At 39.7% G+C, this 18,968-nt stretch overlaps 2 protein-coding genes across 4 annotated transcripts in view; one reads left to right on the top strand and one right to left on the bottom strand.

The window, feature by feature from the left end:
* Positions 1–9,122, top strand: part of FBXL5 (F-box and leucine rich repeat protein 5) — a 37,670-nt gene extending 28,548 nt beyond the window's left edge. For both annotated transcript variants that reach the window (XM_032686813.1, XM_032686812.1), the window contains exons 10-11: positions 23–171; positions 8,466–9,122. In XM_032686813.1, coding sequence (XP_032542704.1) covers positions 23–171; positions 8,466–8,542 — 226 coding nt within the window. In that variant the 3' untranslated portion in view covers positions 8,543–9,122. The remainder of the gene's footprint in view (positions 1–22; positions 172–8,465) is intronic.
* A 3,049-nt stretch (positions 9,123–12,171) lies between these two features.
* CC2D2A (coiled-coil and C2 domain containing 2A) overlaps positions 12,172–18,968 on the bottom strand; it is a 59,109-nt gene continuing 52,312 nt past the window's right edge. For both annotated transcript variants that reach the window (XM_032685812.1, XM_032685813.1), the window contains 7 exons: positions 18,657–18,746; positions 17,792–17,905; positions 17,145–17,279; positions 15,251–15,373; positions 14,577–14,635; positions 13,938–14,115; positions 12,172–12,946 (listed from right to left, as the gene is read on the bottom strand). In XM_032685812.1, the coding sequence (XP_032541703.1) occupies positions 12,758–12,946; positions 13,938–14,115; positions 14,577–14,635; positions 15,251–15,373; positions 17,145–17,279; positions 17,792–17,905; positions 18,657–18,746 (888 nt within the window). In that variant the 3' untranslated portion in view covers positions 12,172–12,757. The remainder of the gene's footprint in view (positions 12,947–13,937; positions 14,116–14,576; positions 14,636–15,250; positions 15,374–17,144; positions 17,280–17,791; positions 17,906–18,656; positions 18,747–18,968) is intronic.

Raw genomic sequence — 18,968 nt, 5'->3', positions numbered from 1 at the left:
TGTCTCTTCTGTCTGTCAACAGGGCATTGACTCTGGGAGGAGGACTGCCACATTTGGAACACCTTAACCTCTCGGGGTGTCTCACTGTAACTGGTGCAGGCCTGCAGGATTTAGTTTCTGCATGTCCTTCTCTAAAAGATGAACACTTTTACTACTGTGACAACATTAACGGTAATGTCTTTTTATGAGGATGCGATGCTTTTCTGGGGAGTGATGCTTGGTTTAAGGATGCTTTTTAAAACAAAAACAACCATTAAAACCCCACTTTTTTTATGATGGCTGTGTAGCACTGAGTTTCACAGATTAGATTAATTATGAAATGACAACTGTTAGTTTTTCCTCATTTGTTCTTTTAGGTTGTTTTTTTTTCCTTGACATTAGTACAGTTTTGTATTACCTGGGAAAGCATGTTTAGTCCCTGTGTCTTGTAACTTAATTTAGCATAAATAATTGGGGCTAGAAAGTAAGTCTTCATATAGCTGGTAATACACACTTGCCCTCTCCCTATGTTCCCTGTAAACCGTATAGTTGTGTGTTTTCTTTATGATCATAACCTCAGATGGAGGCTTCATTAGGTTAGTACCAAAGCAGTGATTTTTAGGAAAGGAATGACATGTGTATTGCCATGCAAACCTCTCATATGGCACTAGTTTTGGTATAGGATATTTTTGATCCTACCATCATATGTTCTTATGGAAAACGTAATTTTTTTTTTCTTGAGTCAGTAACTTAGAGATGGATCTAAGCTGGAGAAGGATCTCGATAAATGTGTAAAACACATTCATGCTGCAAGTCTTTTCAGTGTTCACCACACTGGAATTCAGTCTATTAGGTTAAGTTCAGTAAGCATTCGTAGCATTAGAGATGGGAACCATGGTGTGACTTGTATTCCGTGTGTGAATTTAAAACAGGTAAGTGCAACAGAAGGCAAGGGGAAAAGAGGATAATAACTGATTATAAGATCTAATTGTGTGTAAAACAAAATTGTACTCCCTGGTAGTTCATGGTGTCCAGCTCAATAATTTGCATCCATATTGAGATGTAGACCCAACCAGGGTACCAGATGCCAGAGCTTTGATACTATAAGCAAACCTGTACTGATATTTGGGTATTCAATCCATTGAAATTGATATAAGCTAATGCACTTGGATTGGATCCTAATATTAGAAGTGAAAGTATTAAATCATATTTTACTTCCGTAAGTTTTGGACTTTATGTGCTTTTTTGACACTACTGCTTTTTTTGTTTGTTTTGAGGCACTTGCCTTTTGTTACTTCCTTCCATTCCATCTAGACTACAGCTTTTAGAAATCTGTTTTCTATAGTCTTTCATTTCAACCTGAAAATTTTAAGGCTTCTTTTTAAAAACCCTTCACTGACTCCTTCCTGCATTATGTTGAGTTTAAAGATGTCTTCAAAGACTAGTTAAAAGCCCTTTCCTTTTACATCTGATTCTTTGCTACTTTTCCTCTGTTTATATTTCTGTGAGTAATCCCAGACATGATCTTCTGGTTTGTATTCAAACAGTTCTGTTTCTCTCCTTGTCCCTAAAATACACTGTCTTCTTAGTATTAGTTTACAAAGCCCGAATCGCTGTGTGAGTCCACCACTTTAAAGCTTGGCTGTTCCACAGTAACCTCAAGAAATTATTTATATTTAAACAAGAGTATTTTTGAACTATTCTGTAAAGTTGTCCTGATCCTCTTCCTGTTTATTTCCTTCCTTTTACTGCCTGCTGGAAGCTCTGAGCCTGTAAGCTCTGCTTGGTTCTATAAAGCATCACGCAGGCCTTTGGATCAACAGTTTCTCCCATAGAGAGAAATGAACAGGACAGTGAGACTGTAATGGTCTGACTTCTCACATTTGTTGAGAAATAGTGGCATCTCAGAAGTTTGTGGCTGTTTTCTTTAAGAATGAAGTTGATAAAAACTTCAAAGAGGTATTCTAAGCAAAATTCTGCAGTGGAAAGTAACCTTTATAACTGAATCCTCTGAAGTTTTATCTGGGTGCTGTTCATTGTATTTTCAATTGAACTTCATTGTCATAGGGCTGTTCAGTGTGAAACTGGTGCCTTATTTCACCCTGTGGGCAGCAGGATTCCTGCAACAGCTATGTCTATATCATTTGACATTCCTGAAGCAAGTAGGGAAAGCTTTTTCATTTAAATCAATCCATATCTGAATCTGTTTGTTTATTTACACATTTATAGATTATATTACTAACTGCTGCACAAAGTTTACTGACCTGTAAGCATGTAGAGAATAATTTCATAATTTTCTTTGCCCACCAGCTTATCAGTGATTGTTTTCGGGGAAGGAGGAATGTTCTGGGATCGTGGTGGAAAACCTGTTGGTCTAGCAGAACAAAAAACGGAGCAAACAGCATGGAATTTAGCCATCTTTAAGTAATAAAGATACGACTTTGTCATCTGCCTGTGAATAAGGGCTTTACTTTTACCTGCAGCCTATTTTCAGTTTTGATTTGGTATTTTTAATAAACACTGAGCCTGACGGGACCCCTTACACACAAACACATCTTCATTGGAATTTCTTTGTGGAGGGCTTGCTGGACTTGTTTGGTTGGCATGTTGGTTACAATTTTTGCATTTTCAGCAAGTGCTGGTCTAACCATAGCTGCTCTACTTTTTTAGTAGTGCAAAACTAAAAAGGTAGAGCAGCTATGGTTAGGTAGTTGGGTTTGAATCTCAGACTGCTGTTGCACAGTAGTAACATGGTGCAGTTTTTGTGAGCAGAGACCATGAATTTGCATGCAGTTCCAAATTTATTTTATGTTTACTGTTAGTTTGACTTCAGTTTTTGGTTCGCATAATAATGTTTAGGATCTCTCCTTATGTTTTGCACAATGCTGGAGACTTGGAGTTAGATAACCCTCAGCTGCAGCTGAAAACAAGTCAGTATACATCCCTTCTAATGGCGGATTTCATTTCACATCTGAAACAAATTTGGCTGTAGATCACACTGAATGCAGTAAGAAGAGTTTAATGTTTGAGTTACCTCTTGCCACTGAGAAGTTTTTATTTTCCTAAGGCTGTTTTGTCCAGCTGTGTCCATTCTTCTGACTGCATTCTCAGTTTCAAAGCCTGGAGTTGCTGTCAGCTTTGGGATTAGAAAAATAGGGCTCCCTAATTTCTGCAGCAGTAGTTCTTCGAAGCTTTCAAGTATGATTCACTTTCTAGAGTTTTTTTTTTTTTTTTAATTATGTAGTTCTCAGGTGCTGTAATTAAAGAAATAGGGTATAAATGAAATAAAGTTGTGGTGATTCTGATGATTCACTCTTCTGGCATTTAGAATGTCATTGGTCAGAGTTGATCTGTCAGCAGTGGAGCCAAGACTTAGCAGTTTCTTTTAACATATATGGACTACTGCATGCAGATTTATGTGGGATTAGAGTGTTGTTAGATCACAAGAGTTTGGTCTCAGTCTTTAGGTTCTACAGATAACCAAGGTGCTCTCATAAATGTCTGTTAAATATAACTTTACCAAGGCTGATAGAGAGTATCACTTAGTAAAATCAGATTTGAATTGAATATTGCTTCTATATATTTTAAAAGCTAATTTATGTATTTATAAGTTATATATATTTATGAAAATAAATATTTATATATTTTTAAAACCTAATTTGATCACTTTTTTGTGATCTTGTGATACTTGTAATGTATTACTGTTGCTACATTACCATCAAATACAGTTTCAGTGTTCATGATGGAGCCTCTTGCTGGTGGTGGCTGTGAAAGAAATTGTCTCTCCTTCCCTCCTTTTTGTTCCTCCCAGCTTATTCTTTCTGCCTTCCTGTGGCCAGCACTAGTCTTTGTGGGGGTGCTTGGTAAACTCAGTCAAGACCTGAGATAGCTGTAAGCATCCTTTTTTCCCTTTTTTCCTTTTTTTTTCTTCCTTTTTCAAGATGGGTCAGGGTTCCCTCTTGCTGTAATGCACATGAATGTCGCTGCTGCCATAGGCGAGAACTAGAACAAGAACAAGTGACTGAGGGAATATGGTGGTGGCAGACAGTTTCCCTAGTCTTAGCCTGTGCTGTCATGTATTCTTGCTGAAATGCCAAACTTCTTTCTAGGAAATTTTGACTTAGTTTAGTTCTGCTAGTCCATGTAACAAAATGGAGTAATCAAATAGCTCTGCTCCTCTCTTACATTGCTGAACATGTTTATATGCTCACCATGAGTAAACAGACCTCATGTCTATTCTGAGTCACCCAGGCACCTGAGTAATCAGATGTGCATGCAAAGAGCATTACCGTAATCCAGTTTAGAAGTAACTAAACCAGTAATGTAGACTGTGCAGGTTAGATGAGAAACCTGATTAACTTTGCTTTCCCAGGTGAACCAGTCCAAAACACATTTGATTTGGGCACTTCACTGCTTGCACTCATTAAGCCTTCACAGTTAGTAGAAAGACGGGGACTCTTTTGAAATACGCTTCTCTGGATGATCCACTGCATGTGCAGTTTCTTCCCCATGCTTCCATTGCATGTTGTTTTAAAGGACTAAATTTGGGGCTACTTGTTAAGTCCAGTGGTGATGGTATCTGGCTCTTCCCTGCCATGATGTTTTATCATGTGAGCCAGAACCTAACACTGCAAGCAGCCAGTTGTTTTTTGCTCTGTGTGCTCATCAAAATTGCAGAGTTCAGTCAAAATCATCAGCTGGTCCTCAAAACATGCACAGTTCCTGAAGTTGCTGTGTGGAGCAGTGCTCCAAGATGCAATGCATCGCTAACTGGGATGTGCTAGAAGCAATAATGGGCAAAATGAAGGTGCTGAGACTCTGGAATAGGTTGTCCAGGGAAGTGGTGGGAGCCCCATCCCAGGGGCAGGCTGGATGGGGCTCTGAGCAACCTGATCGAGCTGAAGATGTCCCTGATTATTGCAGGGGGCTTGGAACTAGATGACCTTTAAAAGTCCCTTTCAACCCAAACCATTCTGTGATTATATGAAAATGATTCAGCCCCACTGTTAGGTTGAAATGACCATCACACTGGACAATATAGAAGGCACTGTATGCAGTTACCATATTTCTTAACCTAGTGCATCAGTGAGGTGAGAGGAATTGGGGACCTTGTATACAGAGTCCAAAGCAAACAGGAGAGAGTGGTTTTTTTGGAAAGATTAAAGAGACCATTTGAGTTTAAACAGAGATAATTCAAAAACAAAGTCTAGCCCAAATGAGGTCAGTAGCAAAGACTGGGGAAATCTGAGATTAGGAAGCCAAAGGTCAGTTGTAGTAAATAAAGTTAGGGAAACAAACCCAGTGTCTGTGGCTATGAAAAGCAAAGGCATTTGAATTTTGCTGTCTGTATGAAATATAAAAAGAGCAAACTAGGGAGCATCAGGTATTTTATAGAGATAAATGACCTGATGAAGGAGATCAACTGATATGTCAAAACATAAGTCATAACCAAATAGCCTTACTGTTAAAACAACCAGTAATGGCACTTACTACCTTGTTATAATAAGAGCATAAAATATCCTCTAAATTATGGGAGTTGCCTGCATATGCTACAGTAGAATACAGGGGGACAGATTTCTGGGGATGTGTTTGAACCCTCAGTATTTCATTTCATCAGAGTTCTTTATCAGAGGCTATAAAGGACAGTCAGTTAGGGTATTGAGAATGAGACATGGGGCTAGAAATGCAGCATGGGAAGAAGGGTGAAATTTCACTATGATGTACTTAATGTTATTTGTAATTCAGTGCCTAATAAATTGGGAAATGAACATACAGGCTTTTCAGATGGTGCAGTTTTTACTTAGAAGTATCAAAGGTTTTGAAATTTTAAGTTGCTCTAAAACTCGTTTAAAAACTGAAAGCTAATTAAAGGATAGGAAGAAGGGGAAGGGCTTAATGGTCACTGTTCAGGATGGACAGGAACCTGGGAGGGCAACAATTTTCTCCCCATTCCTCTCCTAAGAGTTCTTTGCTGAGGTTAGTCTTACTCAGCATTTCCACTGCTGTCGTGGTGTAAGAAATGCACCCAGTAATTTCCAGGTTTTTGAGTGATACTGAGTGGTCCTCAAGTAATGATACTGGTGCTGATGATTTCCAGGACTTCTTATGTGCTTCAGTATAGCTGTATGTGTTATTATATGTCTGGGTGGTTGGGAATAATCAAACTGTGATTGCATGAAACTGAATTCAGAGCTGGCAGTTGCAACGTGGAGATAATGATTTCAGAGAGCTGTTGGTGCTAATTCTGAGATCTTTCCTGTTTGCAGCAGCAGCCCAAAAACCCACCAATGTTATGCATCGTCAGGGTGGTAAGAACAAGATAGAGGTGCTGCTGCACGGCCCTGGGAGCCTTGGGGCACTCACATGTGGAGTACTGCAAAGTTTTGGTCTCCCCATCTTGAGGAGTGTATGTAATGGAGTTACTGAAGATACAGAAGAGGTCTACTAAAAAGTTAGGGAACTGAAGACTCAAAAGGCTGGAATGTTTCAGTCTGGGAATGAGAGGGCTGAAAAGGGGGATGGCTTTACAGAACTGGGAAAGCAGTAGGTGAGGTGAATGTGCAATGGTAACTTTCCAGATTCTGCAGTGTTATAGCTCAGTGGATGAAGAAGGTAGATGACTGATTTAAAGCAGATGCACAGTGTAGTGAACTTCTGGAACTTGGTCCCTTGGGGAATTGTGGAAGGAGTTAGTATCAGCATGTTTAAAAAGGGGTTAAAAAAACCTCATGCACAACTAAGCCATAAACAAATACTAAAGGAAATGGACTTCATTGTCCCTGCTATGCAACAGTTAGGGATGCTGGAAAAACATAAAAGGTGTGCTTGATAGGCTTGTGTCATCTCTCTAGATAACACTTGCTGTTACCAGTGATGAAGAAGGTAGTGTTAGATGGAGCAGTGGTCAGATCTGGACGGGCACTCTGTGTGTTCCAGTTATGAGCATGAGGAGAAACATTCTTAAAATGAGCAAGGAAAGGGTGGAAACCAATATTGAAGTATACTGAGTGTTCCCTTCCTTGGAGTGTTGTGGTTCTGTACGTTTTGTCAACAAGCATTTTGCTAGAAATGTGACAATTGCTTCAAAATCACTGCTGTGCTGCTTAGCTGTGGCAATGCTGGGGGAAGGTCAGCTACGACTTGGAAAATGCTGCTGCACAGAACATGCTCTGCTAAACCAGCTGTTCAGAAGCACCGAGTCTCCTTTCTAAAGGACTTATGAAGAAGCTTTCAAACTCTAGCTCGTAAGTGACTTGGAGGATCAAAATTTAGTTCAGGTGAATAAAACGATTTGAAAAGAAAAATGAGTTTATTGACAAATGAAAAGTTTACTATTTTGCATACTGTAAAAATTGTCCTTCATTACAGTTTCAGGTTTGTTTTATTCAGTCTCATACATCTTAATTATCTTATAGAGTGTTGCTCATTGGTGTGTGGCATGAAGCATAAAGCTGATTTTCAGACACCAGATTCTTGAAAATTAATTATGACTTCAAATTAATGTTTCGGGGGGGAGGGAAAGCCAGACATGGCACAGTGCCCTAATTCGCTACAAGATTCTGTTAGTATTTTCTAAATACATTAAAAACACTGTAAATGATTTGTTGACTTGTCTCATGTACAAAGAGGGGGAATTTTGGGTTGTCCTGGTTAGGTCTTTACCAGCTTGTTTGAGTTAACTTGGCAACCCACTTCCAGTTTCTGTTGGGTGCCAGAGTTCAGCCAGCCTGAATGTAAATGGGTCTCAAAGCAGGCAGATGGCTGTAGGAAATAAAATCCTGTATTAATAAATATAATAATTTCTTATCTCATGATCACTTTAACATTTCAAATTAAAGGAATAACAGTAAGTGAAGGTAAGTGGAGGTGGGTAGAATTACAGTGTTGGTTTCTACTGTCTGTGCTCGCAACTTCTGAATTGCTGATTTTTAGCCTTATGGCTTCTGATGACTGCAGTGATACTAAAGTGATTTTTCTCTTTAGTTTTTGAATTTTCAGTCAAGAGTATGTGAGAGGTCTGGCCAACCATGAAGTGTTCATGGGGAAAAAAAGGAAAAAACCTCCTTCCATTATAGTAGAAATAGTTTTGGATATTATGGTTTGTTTGGTAATGCCATGTTGTCATTATCTGAATTTGAAAAATGGGAATTAAAAATGCATTGTGAAAATATACTCAGTTCTGAAAGCTGACTGTGACAGCTTACTTAAACTTGCTTATTTAGTGTTGCTCATTGTACTTCTGTGTCATTTTGAACTTGTTACCTTCATGGCACTAAGCTATTGGAGCAAAAATCTCTTGAAAAATACCTGTTCCAGCTGAGGTTTTATACCATGATAGTACTGGCAGTGTTTCAGACTTCACAGCGCTGAACGAAGTGTAGCGCATCATAAAAAAGGAGACATTTTCTGAATCACCAGGTTACGAGAACTATAAATCTAAACAAATGGCCTTTTCTTCTTTTCACATTTCTTTTGTTTTTGTGCAGGTCCTCATGCTGAAACCGCCAGTGGATGCCAGAATTTGCAGTGTGGTTTTCGGGCCTGCTGCCGCTCTGGCGAATGACCGCTGACTTCTGATCTTTGTCTACTTCATTTAGCTGAGCAGGCTTCCTTTCATGCACTTTACTTACAGTTCGCATCTTGTGTTAACAATCCTTGGAGTGAGAGTTGTTATACTAGCCTGACCCTGCCCACAACTTCAAAATCTTAATTAAGAGTGTACTGTACAGTGTTGTAACAATCTCACAATCCCATTTGGCTTGAAAGGTGTTGGGTTTTATTTTACATAATTTGGGGAATATGGGAAAACCTTCAGATTTTTTTTTAATGCCACTTTCTTCCAAGTTTGGCACTTAAATATACTTTACTGGATTATTTTGTGTAAGGGGACTTTTTTTTTTTTTTTTTTTAATTTTGAATCCGTAAGTACAGTATAAACCTCTGCAGAGAATTTCAATTGTATTGTTTGCATTTGGGTAACAATTATACATCTTTAGGAGCCTTGTTTCTTCCCCTTTCCTTTCATCTTGAAGTTGTTCTTTATATTGCAGAATTAGGGAAATTGCCACCTTCCTTTTGCATTTGGTTTTGTATTTGGGCTTGAAAAACATACTCAAATAAAACATTCCCACCAATTAAAAAAATATGCAGCAGTTGAATATCTGTGCTTCAAGGTATAAAGTACCATGCCAGGAGGCCGCAGAGATTGGACGGGTTAGTAGGTGGTGTGGTGGTTGCAGAGCTGTGCACTGTGCAGTACATGGGGGAGGTTTGTTTGGGTTTATTGTTCCCATGACTGCGCTAAGTTGCATTTTTGAAACAGCTTCCAAGGAAGTCAGTTTTCATTAATCTGAACTCTGTGGAAGACACGTTTTCACCCTTGCTTTGATAGTTAAAAAGACTCCTCTGAACTGTAGAGACTGGCAGGAAAGCAGAGAATCTGTTGTGATGAGTGAAACATCTGCTAGGAAGGGAAGAGTAATTAATGTATGAGTAGGGCATGAGTGTGTGTGTGTGGTGGTATGGGGATGACCCCACTGCTTGGGAGTCGAGTATTGTAGCCCGTGTCAAGTTGTAAACTTTAATGGCCACCTGCTCATGGGTGGCACAGTTTCAGGGTGTTTTTTTTCTTCAGCAGAGGAGGGACAGGTGCCTGCTTTTGTAGAAGACAGGGTTTTTTCCCCCTATCCTGCCTAATTTTTAAGACTGACAATACAAGCTGGTAATTTTATACCAATTTTCATAATTGGATAGATTCTTTTGAGTAGTATTTATTTAGGACACCAGTCATGGTGACCTAAGTAGCTTTCAAAATTCTTGGTGTCTGGGAAGTCAACTTGCAGGAAGAGCTGGAGATTACAATAAACTGCAAGTTTTGACACCATCTTGCTCCCAGTAAAACTGAAGAGGAGTAAGGTAAGAAGAACACTAGTGAATGCAGAGTTGGTGTGGAGGTGGCTGTTCATGGTTAACAGGTGACTGCAGGCTAGAGGCAGAATGCTCAGTGCTCAGTTTGAAGCCTACAGAAGGGGTTTCCAAGGACACCACTGATCCAGCAACTGTTGCTTTAAGTAAGCTGCATTAAATGGAGTTTGGTGCCCAAAGGTGAGAGGAGATGGACACCGTTTGTGCAAGGCTGACTGAGGCTGTTGGTAACAAGGTACACAGTGGGTTTGCTTTATCTGTCCCTGTTCCAGAACTGATTTCAAAGGCTGGGAAGGTGCAGCAAGAGGAGCTTCTGCTTGCTGCTGGGTGATGCTTTCTGTGCAGACTGGTAGACACAGCTGAGGACTGAATCAGTTTGCAGATATACCATGGACTAAAATTAGGAGTTGTCATCAGTGTTCAGCAAAGCATCATGTGGTGACCATGTACTCCTTTCTGGTGGAGGTCAGAGGGGAGGGAACCTGTGGTGGCAACCCCTGACTCTAATCCATGAGTGCTGGGAGAGCTGGCAAACACTAGCGGGGCTGCTCAGGATCGTCTTTGAAAGGTTGTGAGATCAGGAGAGGTGCCTGAGGACTGGAAGAAAGCATATGTCACCCTGGTGTTCAAAAGAGGACTCAGGGAGCAGGCCAGTTGTCGTCAATCCATGGAAAGCTGATGGATGCCTCATTCTGGAGGTCATCTCTATCCACATGGATGACAGGAAGGTAAGCAGGAGTAGTCAGCATGGATTCACTAAACGTAAGTTATGCTTGACCAGCCAGATTCATTCCACAATGAAACAACTACCTGGATGGGTGAGGGGAGAGCAGTGGATATTGTCTACCTTGATGCAGCAAGGCTTTTGACACTGTCACAACATCCTCACAGGCAAACTCAGGAAGTGTGGATTGGATGAGTGGACAGTGAGGTGGATTGAGAAGTGGCTGAATGGCATATTCCAGAGGGGTGTAATCGGGGCACAGGGTCCAGTAGGAGGCCTGTCACTAGTGGTGTCCCCCAGGGTTCAATACTGGGCCCAGTATTGTTTAACTTATTAATCAGTGACTTGAATGAAGGGTTTGATGCCTTCTCAGCAAGTTCACTGATGACACAAAGCTGGGAGGAGTGGCTGGTACCCCACAGTGCTGTGCAGCCCTTCAGAAGGACCTCGACAGGCTGGAGAGATGGGCAGAGAAGAACTGTCTGAAATTCAACAGAGAGTCCTGCACCTGGGGAAGAGTAACCTCATGCACCAAGACAGGCTGGGGGTCAACCTGCTGGAAAGCAGCTCTGTGGAGAAGGATCTGGGGGTCCTGGTGACGACAAGCTGTCCATGAGCCAGCAGTGTGCCCTTGTGGCCAAGAAGGCCAATGGTATCTCACAGTGCATTAGGGAGGTGATCCTGCCCCTCTGCCGAGCCCTGGTGAGGAACATCTGGAGAGCTGTGTCCAGTTCTGGGCTCCTCAGTACAAGAGAGACATGGAGCTCCTGGAGTGGGTCCAGCAAAGGGCACCAGAGATGGAGCATGTCTATTACAAGGACGGGCTGAGGGCTGAGGCCTGTTCAGCCTTGGGAAAAGACGACAGAGGGGACCTCATCAATGTCTGTAAGTATCTGAAGAGAGGGTGCCAAGAGAATGGAGTCCAGCCCTCCTTGGTGGTGCCAGGCAATAGGACAAGAGGCACTGGGTACAAACTTATGCACAGGAAGTTCCAACTGGACATGAGGAAGAACTTCTTTACTGTGCAGATGACCAAGCACTGGAACAGATTGCCCAGAGAGGTTCTGGAGTCTCTGTCACTGGAGATATTCAAGTACCATCTGGATGCCATCCTGTGCAATGTGCTCTAGGATGGCCCTGCGTGAGCAGGGAGGTTGGAGCAGATGACTGACTGTGGTCCCTTCCAGCCTGACCCATTCTGTGATTCTGTGATTTTTGACTAGTATTTATTAGATAACTGAACTAGATTCAGTTGTGGCTCAAGAACAATCTTCATTTTGATCTGATGAACGTTCTTCCTAAGCGCAACTGACCATCATTTCACTGGGAAGTCTGATTAGCAAGATAACTGCAGGCGAAAGATATATATTTTTCTATCAGTATTAAGTTACACTACTACTTGCATACTAATAACTGAATTTGATTTTTAGGAAACAAGTCTTTTGATAATATTTTACTTGCAAGTTTGGCAACTTGCAGACAAGGATTTTATACTCCAAAGTAATTTAACCAAAATTTTGTATAAAAAAAATGAGCTTCCACTTAAGTTTTTGTATAAATATTTATTAAATCCTTTGTCTTAAGAAAATGTAGTCTTACACCTCTAAATGGTGCTGGCATTATACAGACATAAAATATGGAATAGGATATGAAGCAGCCTCTTAAAAATTGAAGTATGGCCTTCACTGATGGTGCTTTGGTACATGAAATTTGTTCATGGCTAAAAATTCAGAAACTGAGGTATAGGAAAACTTTTTATTTACAAGTGTCTTTGAAGAGGAAGAAGGTCTGTAGATAAAATAAACTGACTAGCTAAAAACAAGGTCTTCAAGGGGTTCCAAGGAGACATTTTACTCTGCAATGTCACTATATGTGGGCATGTGTACCCAGTGGGAGCTAAAAAAGACTGTATAAAAATCACCTATTAGTACTGGAATTTTATGCTGTCAGTCTCTTCTTTAGCAGTAATAACTAGTATCTTCAGTGGTTGTAGGGCAAATAAAGCTACTAAAAATCAAGTTCTCATTTGATTTTTAAAATACTTGGGATAGCTCAAATCAGCAGTGAGAAAAATCTGTTACATTTACAGCTCTATAAGCAAATTTCTTGCAGTATTCTGACTGCTCTGTACTACCCATTTCGCACAAGTGAAGCAACATAAATCCATACAGAGAGAACATTTTGGGGATAAGGATGAATATACACAGCTAGAGCAAATTCAACATTGGAAACATCAATGGAATGAACTCCTGTGCTGTGTACAGCTTCTATTAAAGGTCTGACTTCAGAATATGGCATATGAATAGGAAATCCAGAGACCTGGGAGAAAGACAAAGGAAAAAAACATGTAAGAAGAATAGGTAAAGGCACCTGAATAAATACATAGTTTTAAAAATCTGTTTTACTGAGCATGGAAATTTATCTTTTCTATTGCTGACCTCAGGAGATGCAATAAAAAAAAGCCTATTTTTTGTATTTTAATACCACTTCCCTCTTTCACATATTCCAGGCAAGCTTCTGACATTTTTCCTCTTTTATCTGGTTTAAGTTTGAAGTGAAGATGTTTAGAAAACACTAGAATAAAGTTATATTAATGAACACATACAGCAGAACTTCACTGCTTTTTGCCTCTTGGCTGGTTTTAAATCACTGTGTTCTCCTGGCTGAGGATTTGAGATGGCCAGTGTCTCCTGAGCAACAGGAACTGAAACCTCAACTCATTTTGGAACTGGCCCTCGCTGTGTGCAGTGCTGTCACCACGGGTGTTCCACATAGAAAGCAGAAGGCCATTCCAACAGCCTGGAGGAAGAACACAAAGCTACACCAGTGGCTGCAGTGAACACTTCAGAATGTTTTCTTCTGTCTTCAGAGAGTGAAGTAAAGAGTAGAAAACTGAAGAAAAGCATGTTTTTTGTGGGGGCTCCTGGACAATATGCAGCACAACTCAGCACCAGAGCCAGGTCCTTACTGACCCAACCAGACCCTGAGCAGCTGGTGGTGGGAGACTGTACTCATGTTAATGTACTGACAGCAGTGGTGCAGCAATAAAACCAGAACAGTGCAGCCAATTTACCTTTACATTCTTGGTTTTATGTTCAGCAAAATATTTTTATCTTAAACATTACAGAGAAATAAAACAGATCATCACTCCATTCTGTAAATATTACATAGGCATAAAAGCTCCTGCGAATTTTGATAGTAGAAGAAATAAATAGCCTAGGATGCTCTTCTATACCATAGAGTGGCGATTTAAATCCTAGGGAATTAAATTCTTGTACTATGCACAAGCAATTTATGTTCACAGCTGTACCCTGTAATCTCCCAGCTGTTTTTGCAGCTCTGCCTGATGATCATCTTCTATGTCTTTGCCTTGGTTTTGTTCCAGCAGCGGCAGAAAGTTACGTAGGGTAGAGGTACAATATCTGTTCCAACGAGTTGGGCGCGTTGGTCTCCATTCCATAATCTTATCTTTTAATATTTTTTCAATCCTGCAATAAGATAGACTGATAATTACAATTCTAGTATTTATTGGACATCCGAGCTGATCTCCCTTGGCAGACAGTACAGGTTCTGGGGACCATAAATGACCTTAGTTAAACTTGCTGCTGACTAGAAATGCAGAAAAGGAACTCCAGCACAGCTGTGTGGTGCCTGCATGGTCAGTGCCTGCATGGAAAGCCAGGGGCTTACAATCCCTTTTTAGTTCACACTCCTCTCATCCCTCCACAGCATTTTGCTCATTGGGAAATGGTAGAGCAATGATTGATCAGGTCTTTCTATCTGGCAATCCCTATTAAAGATGGAGAGTTAAAAAATAACCTGGAATGGTAGCTTCTGATTTTTTTTAAGCCATTCTCAATTCCTAGCATTCAAAGCAGGTTTTTTAGGCCTAGGTGTGAATATGCTTTAGTATCAGCACTGACAGCATTTGTTTTGGAGGTAGAATTACCTGCTCTGTAGTTCCACTGCAGCAGCCTTATCCGAATGATGATAAACTAATTCTTCAGGCTAGCAATAAATAAAAAAATATTAAAGCGTGCAATTTATTCTAGCTGTATAACAGTGTAACTTCACTGTTCACTTGTTTTTCTGTCTTGATGATGCCCACAGGAATTGACAATTATATTGAAATAATTATTCCTTAGTAGAGACATGATAAAAAAAATTAACGAGATATTTGTGTGTAATGCTGCATTTCTTTTTTTTCCTCCAGTAAACTTCAACAGCATACACTTTTGATAGCTACAGAAATTTCTGGTTTTTTTAATAAGGATGTTCATACAGCTTAAAAAAAAAGCCTTCTTAGCCATAAGAAAAAGTTGACATTTTCTTTATAATACCAAGCTACTACTTTAGATAGGTTTGTGTTAAAGATTTGTCCCATTTACTTCATTGTTATCCTGACATCTTACATGGACAGTTAGAGGCCAAGAGCATTCATTCTGTATAAAACAAACTTTTTGCAGTATTCCTGCTTTCATTTTTTTGAAAGCATGACTGGGAAATCTTTTTAAAACCCAGTGATATTACATAAAGTTCCAAAGAACTTAGTGTCTGCTTCCTTATACCAAGTCTGTGATGTCTCAAACCCTCAAATTGAGTTAGCAGTAGATCCATCAATACCTGAATGCTGCTGAGACCAGGGAATGGCAAACTTCTTGAAAAGAAAGACTTCCAGTGTTTTGGTTTGCTGATATCAAAATTTATCCTTACAGGGGAATCATATTCTTGAATATTGAACCAAATCTACGAGAAAGCAAATTTGTTATAACTTTCAGCAAATCACAGCTATGGAACACATTCCACTTACATAGCAATAAAATACCATATAATGTTAACCTCCTGTAGCAATTTCTTCTGCTGTTTTGCCTGCTGCAAAAGTCTTTTCTGAATTCTGATTAAATTCTTCCAGCAGCCCAGGCAATGCTGCTGTGGCTGTGATGCCTGGCAGCTGCTGCACCCCAGCACCATTGCTATTTTAGGCTTATCTTGCAGAATACAAGCAGGTGTTGCAGACACACACAGCTCCTACGTGTATTTTGTCATCAAGTGGAACCCATGTCCCCTTCTTTACAGACATCCTTTTTGGTCTGTGGGCCTAGCCCAAAGCACGCAAGCATGGCAGGATTCTTGTTTAAACAATCTCTAAATAGCTACTGCTAAGGCTGCAAAATGTACCTGCAATTAATATGTAAATACTAATCAATATGTGTAACCCCTTGTAGCCAATGTTTCTGTGTAGAGCCTTCTGGGACACAACCCAGCTGGTGCTGCCCCACTTGGATATGAAGTGTTGTGGCTCTGCTGGTGGAACCTGCTCAGTGTCACATGTAGATTGGTTGCCCTGAAAGATGTTGCACTCTGCAGTTCAAGGTTAGCTGATCAGGTTGTCAGTCTTTAGTTGCTTCTTCCAGCAATTAACAAATGGCTACATTTTTCTTAACTGTAGGTTTAGTACTGCTTAAAAAAACCCCAAACAACTTGACCACTCCCCAAAATGCTTTCAGGGAAAAAACTGACACTTTTAAAATAAATGTACTTTAGAATATTAAATTCTCATCCAAAGTCATGATCTGTATTTAGAATAAAATACCAGAAGATTAAAATCAAAAATAAAACTCATAATGCATGGTATTCCAAAAAAACTGAGGAGCAAACTTTGAAACTCAACTTCCAATTTTCATTCAAATAAAGCCTGGGGTTCTTTTTTTAAGCTCGCCATCTGTTTCCTCGTTTTTAAGACTTTCACACATCTTTCTACCTCACTATCATGTCCCCGTTTGTCTCCCCAGAAGCTGTGAGGTCTGGCTGCCAGCAAAGTCAGAGAATGCTGCTGGCAGGACAGTGCCCAGGGTTTCTGTCCCTCCGAGCACAGTCTCAGCTCCACCGCAGTCTGTGGCATTTTGTCCACCTGCCCCGAGCTGCACAGTTCTTGCGATCTCTCCTCTCTCCCCCCACGATCTCAGAGGGTTTCCAGCCACACAATGAATAATATATTGTGAATGTGCACTAGTATGACTTGTGTATTTGCAAATAAATGGGAGGACTTCATGCCAGGCAGAAAATCAATACAGTTTTTGTGCCTTGTGGTGCCAGCTCTCTGTTGTGCACATTGAACCATCCAGGCTGTGCCCACTGTTACATGGGCAACTCAAGTGACTCCTTGTAATATCCTTCATTGCTCATTTTTCAGTTACATTTCAACTGCAAAGTATTATCTTTGAGAAATGACTACTCCCCACCTAAAGCATGGTAATCTTAAGATATCCAAGTTGGGAAACATGTAAGTAAAACCCAATAATGAAAATTATATTAACTGATGTCTTGATCCACCTAAATTGTGATTAAAAATATTTTTAATTTTAAAGTAGCTGAAAAACCTACTTAAGATTGAATAAAATCACTAATAATGTGATAGCTTAACTACAGTTTCAATGATGAACAAATCATGCATAAGGTAAAAAAAAGTTATTTACACTTACGTGTATAGAAATGTGACAAGACTGGGTACACTTACATTATCAGAGCTGATCAGACAGTACACATTTTGTAAGGGGCAGAAAGTATCATACTGCCCATAAAAACATCCAGTACTGGGATTCCAAATTACGTACTGACTTTGTTCCAAAGTTAATACATATGCAGTTGGTCCCTAGGAAAGAAATAAAAAGTATGAGAAAGATGTTTGAAAACTGGCTGCAAAGACAATATGCTTTGTATTCTTTGCAATACTATATTTTTACTATTATGGTTAAGATTGCTTTTTGGGGCAAACTGCTTGGAAGAATTTACAGGTTCATTACAGTTCAACACTTACATAATAATGTGCTCTTTGTTATGTGGCAGAGAAATACTGGACATACACAGGCCACAAGTTAAGGTCAAATCAAGGGTTAAAGATGCTTGATACTGTTTATGAGGACAACAGCTACTACCAGTTTAAGCATGGAAACACAGTTTCAGGAAAAAAACCCAGACAATATTTATTCTAAGATATACTTTTAATTTTTTATTTTCTTCTCTGAAAAGAATCAGTTCCCAGCACCAATGTTTAGATAATATCCTGGACAAACATCCCAGCAAGAAACAACTATCTATTGATGGGAATCAAAGACTTCACAGAATAAAAGTTAATACTCAGGCTGAATGAAAAAATCCTCTTACCTCAGGAATGGCATTTCCAATGATAAGCCAGGCTTTTTTCCCCATACCAAGAAAATAATTACACAAGAGCACGGCGTGTTCTTCCTCATCGCCCGCCAGAAGATAAAGAAATTGCTAATTGAGGTATTAAAAAAAAGAGTCTTTGTAGGCAGTTATCAACTTACAACATTTGATAATTTTTTTTAACACTTCTGAAGCAAGCAGATCTTTGCAACTGATCTTTGCATTGGTCACTGCTTCAACACACAGGATGAAGAGTGAATGCTGTGAAAATCCATGAGATCTGAGATTTTATCACAAGAACCAGGGTCTTTGTCTTTTTTAGAATGACAATTTTTCAGAAAAGTTCTGAGATGATAAAAACTTAATCTAAGATCAACAGCGTCTGCTATTATAAGTGACAGGATTTATGTGACAGAGAGGGCTAAATATCCCATTATTGCTGACACTACATGCAATGTTTTTGATACAGTTCCTTGGAATGACAATGATCTATTTTAAGACTAGTTGTAAAGTCTACATCAGTCAGCATCCTTTCACTTGTGCGTGACTAGCCATTATGGTTTATAACAGAAAAAACAGGAGATGTTTTAAAGCCCTGAGTATTCTCAGCTAATTGCAACATATCAAATATAAAATTTTGGGCTTGCATCAGAATGAACAGCTTTTCTCAAGCTTTGGTCCTTGTTCTTTGAAATAAATGGCTCAAAGAAAAATAGTCCTCGCAATAACAGAACCACAGAATAATTTGGGTCTGAAGGGACCTCAGGAACTCATCTAGTACAACCTCCCCCTGAAAACAGGCTGCTAGGATGTTACATCCCATTCAAGAGGATAAAGAACTTCTGTTTAATGCATTGCTTACGTCTGATGTACTCCATAAATCACAAATTCCAGCAAATGACACAGTATCTGGCAAAAAAGGAATCAAAGCAACATATCGAGCCACCGATTCCTGCAAGAAAACAAAAGGGAGCAAGTCACCCCTTCAATTCACAACGCGACTGTAGTATTATACCAGATGTGAAGAATATTGCTGTTTCCACAGATATCAATGACAAAACACAGTAAGCTCATTACAGTAGCAGCTAGCTCATTTTAGAACTTGTATCAAAGACTGATATGATTTACTCCCATTGAGGTTTGTCATAATGCTTTGTCTTTTAAAAGATAATAC

This window comes from Chiroxiphia lanceolata, chromosome 4 (genome assembly GCF_009829145.1).
Source record: "Chiroxiphia lanceolata isolate bChiLan1 chromosome 4, bChiLan1.pri, whole genome shotgun sequence".
NCBI classification, from domain to species: Eukaryota; Metazoa; Chordata; class Aves; order Passeriformes; family Pipridae; genus Chiroxiphia; species Chiroxiphia lanceolata.
This window is presented reverse-complemented; position numbering and strand designations above follow the sequence as displayed.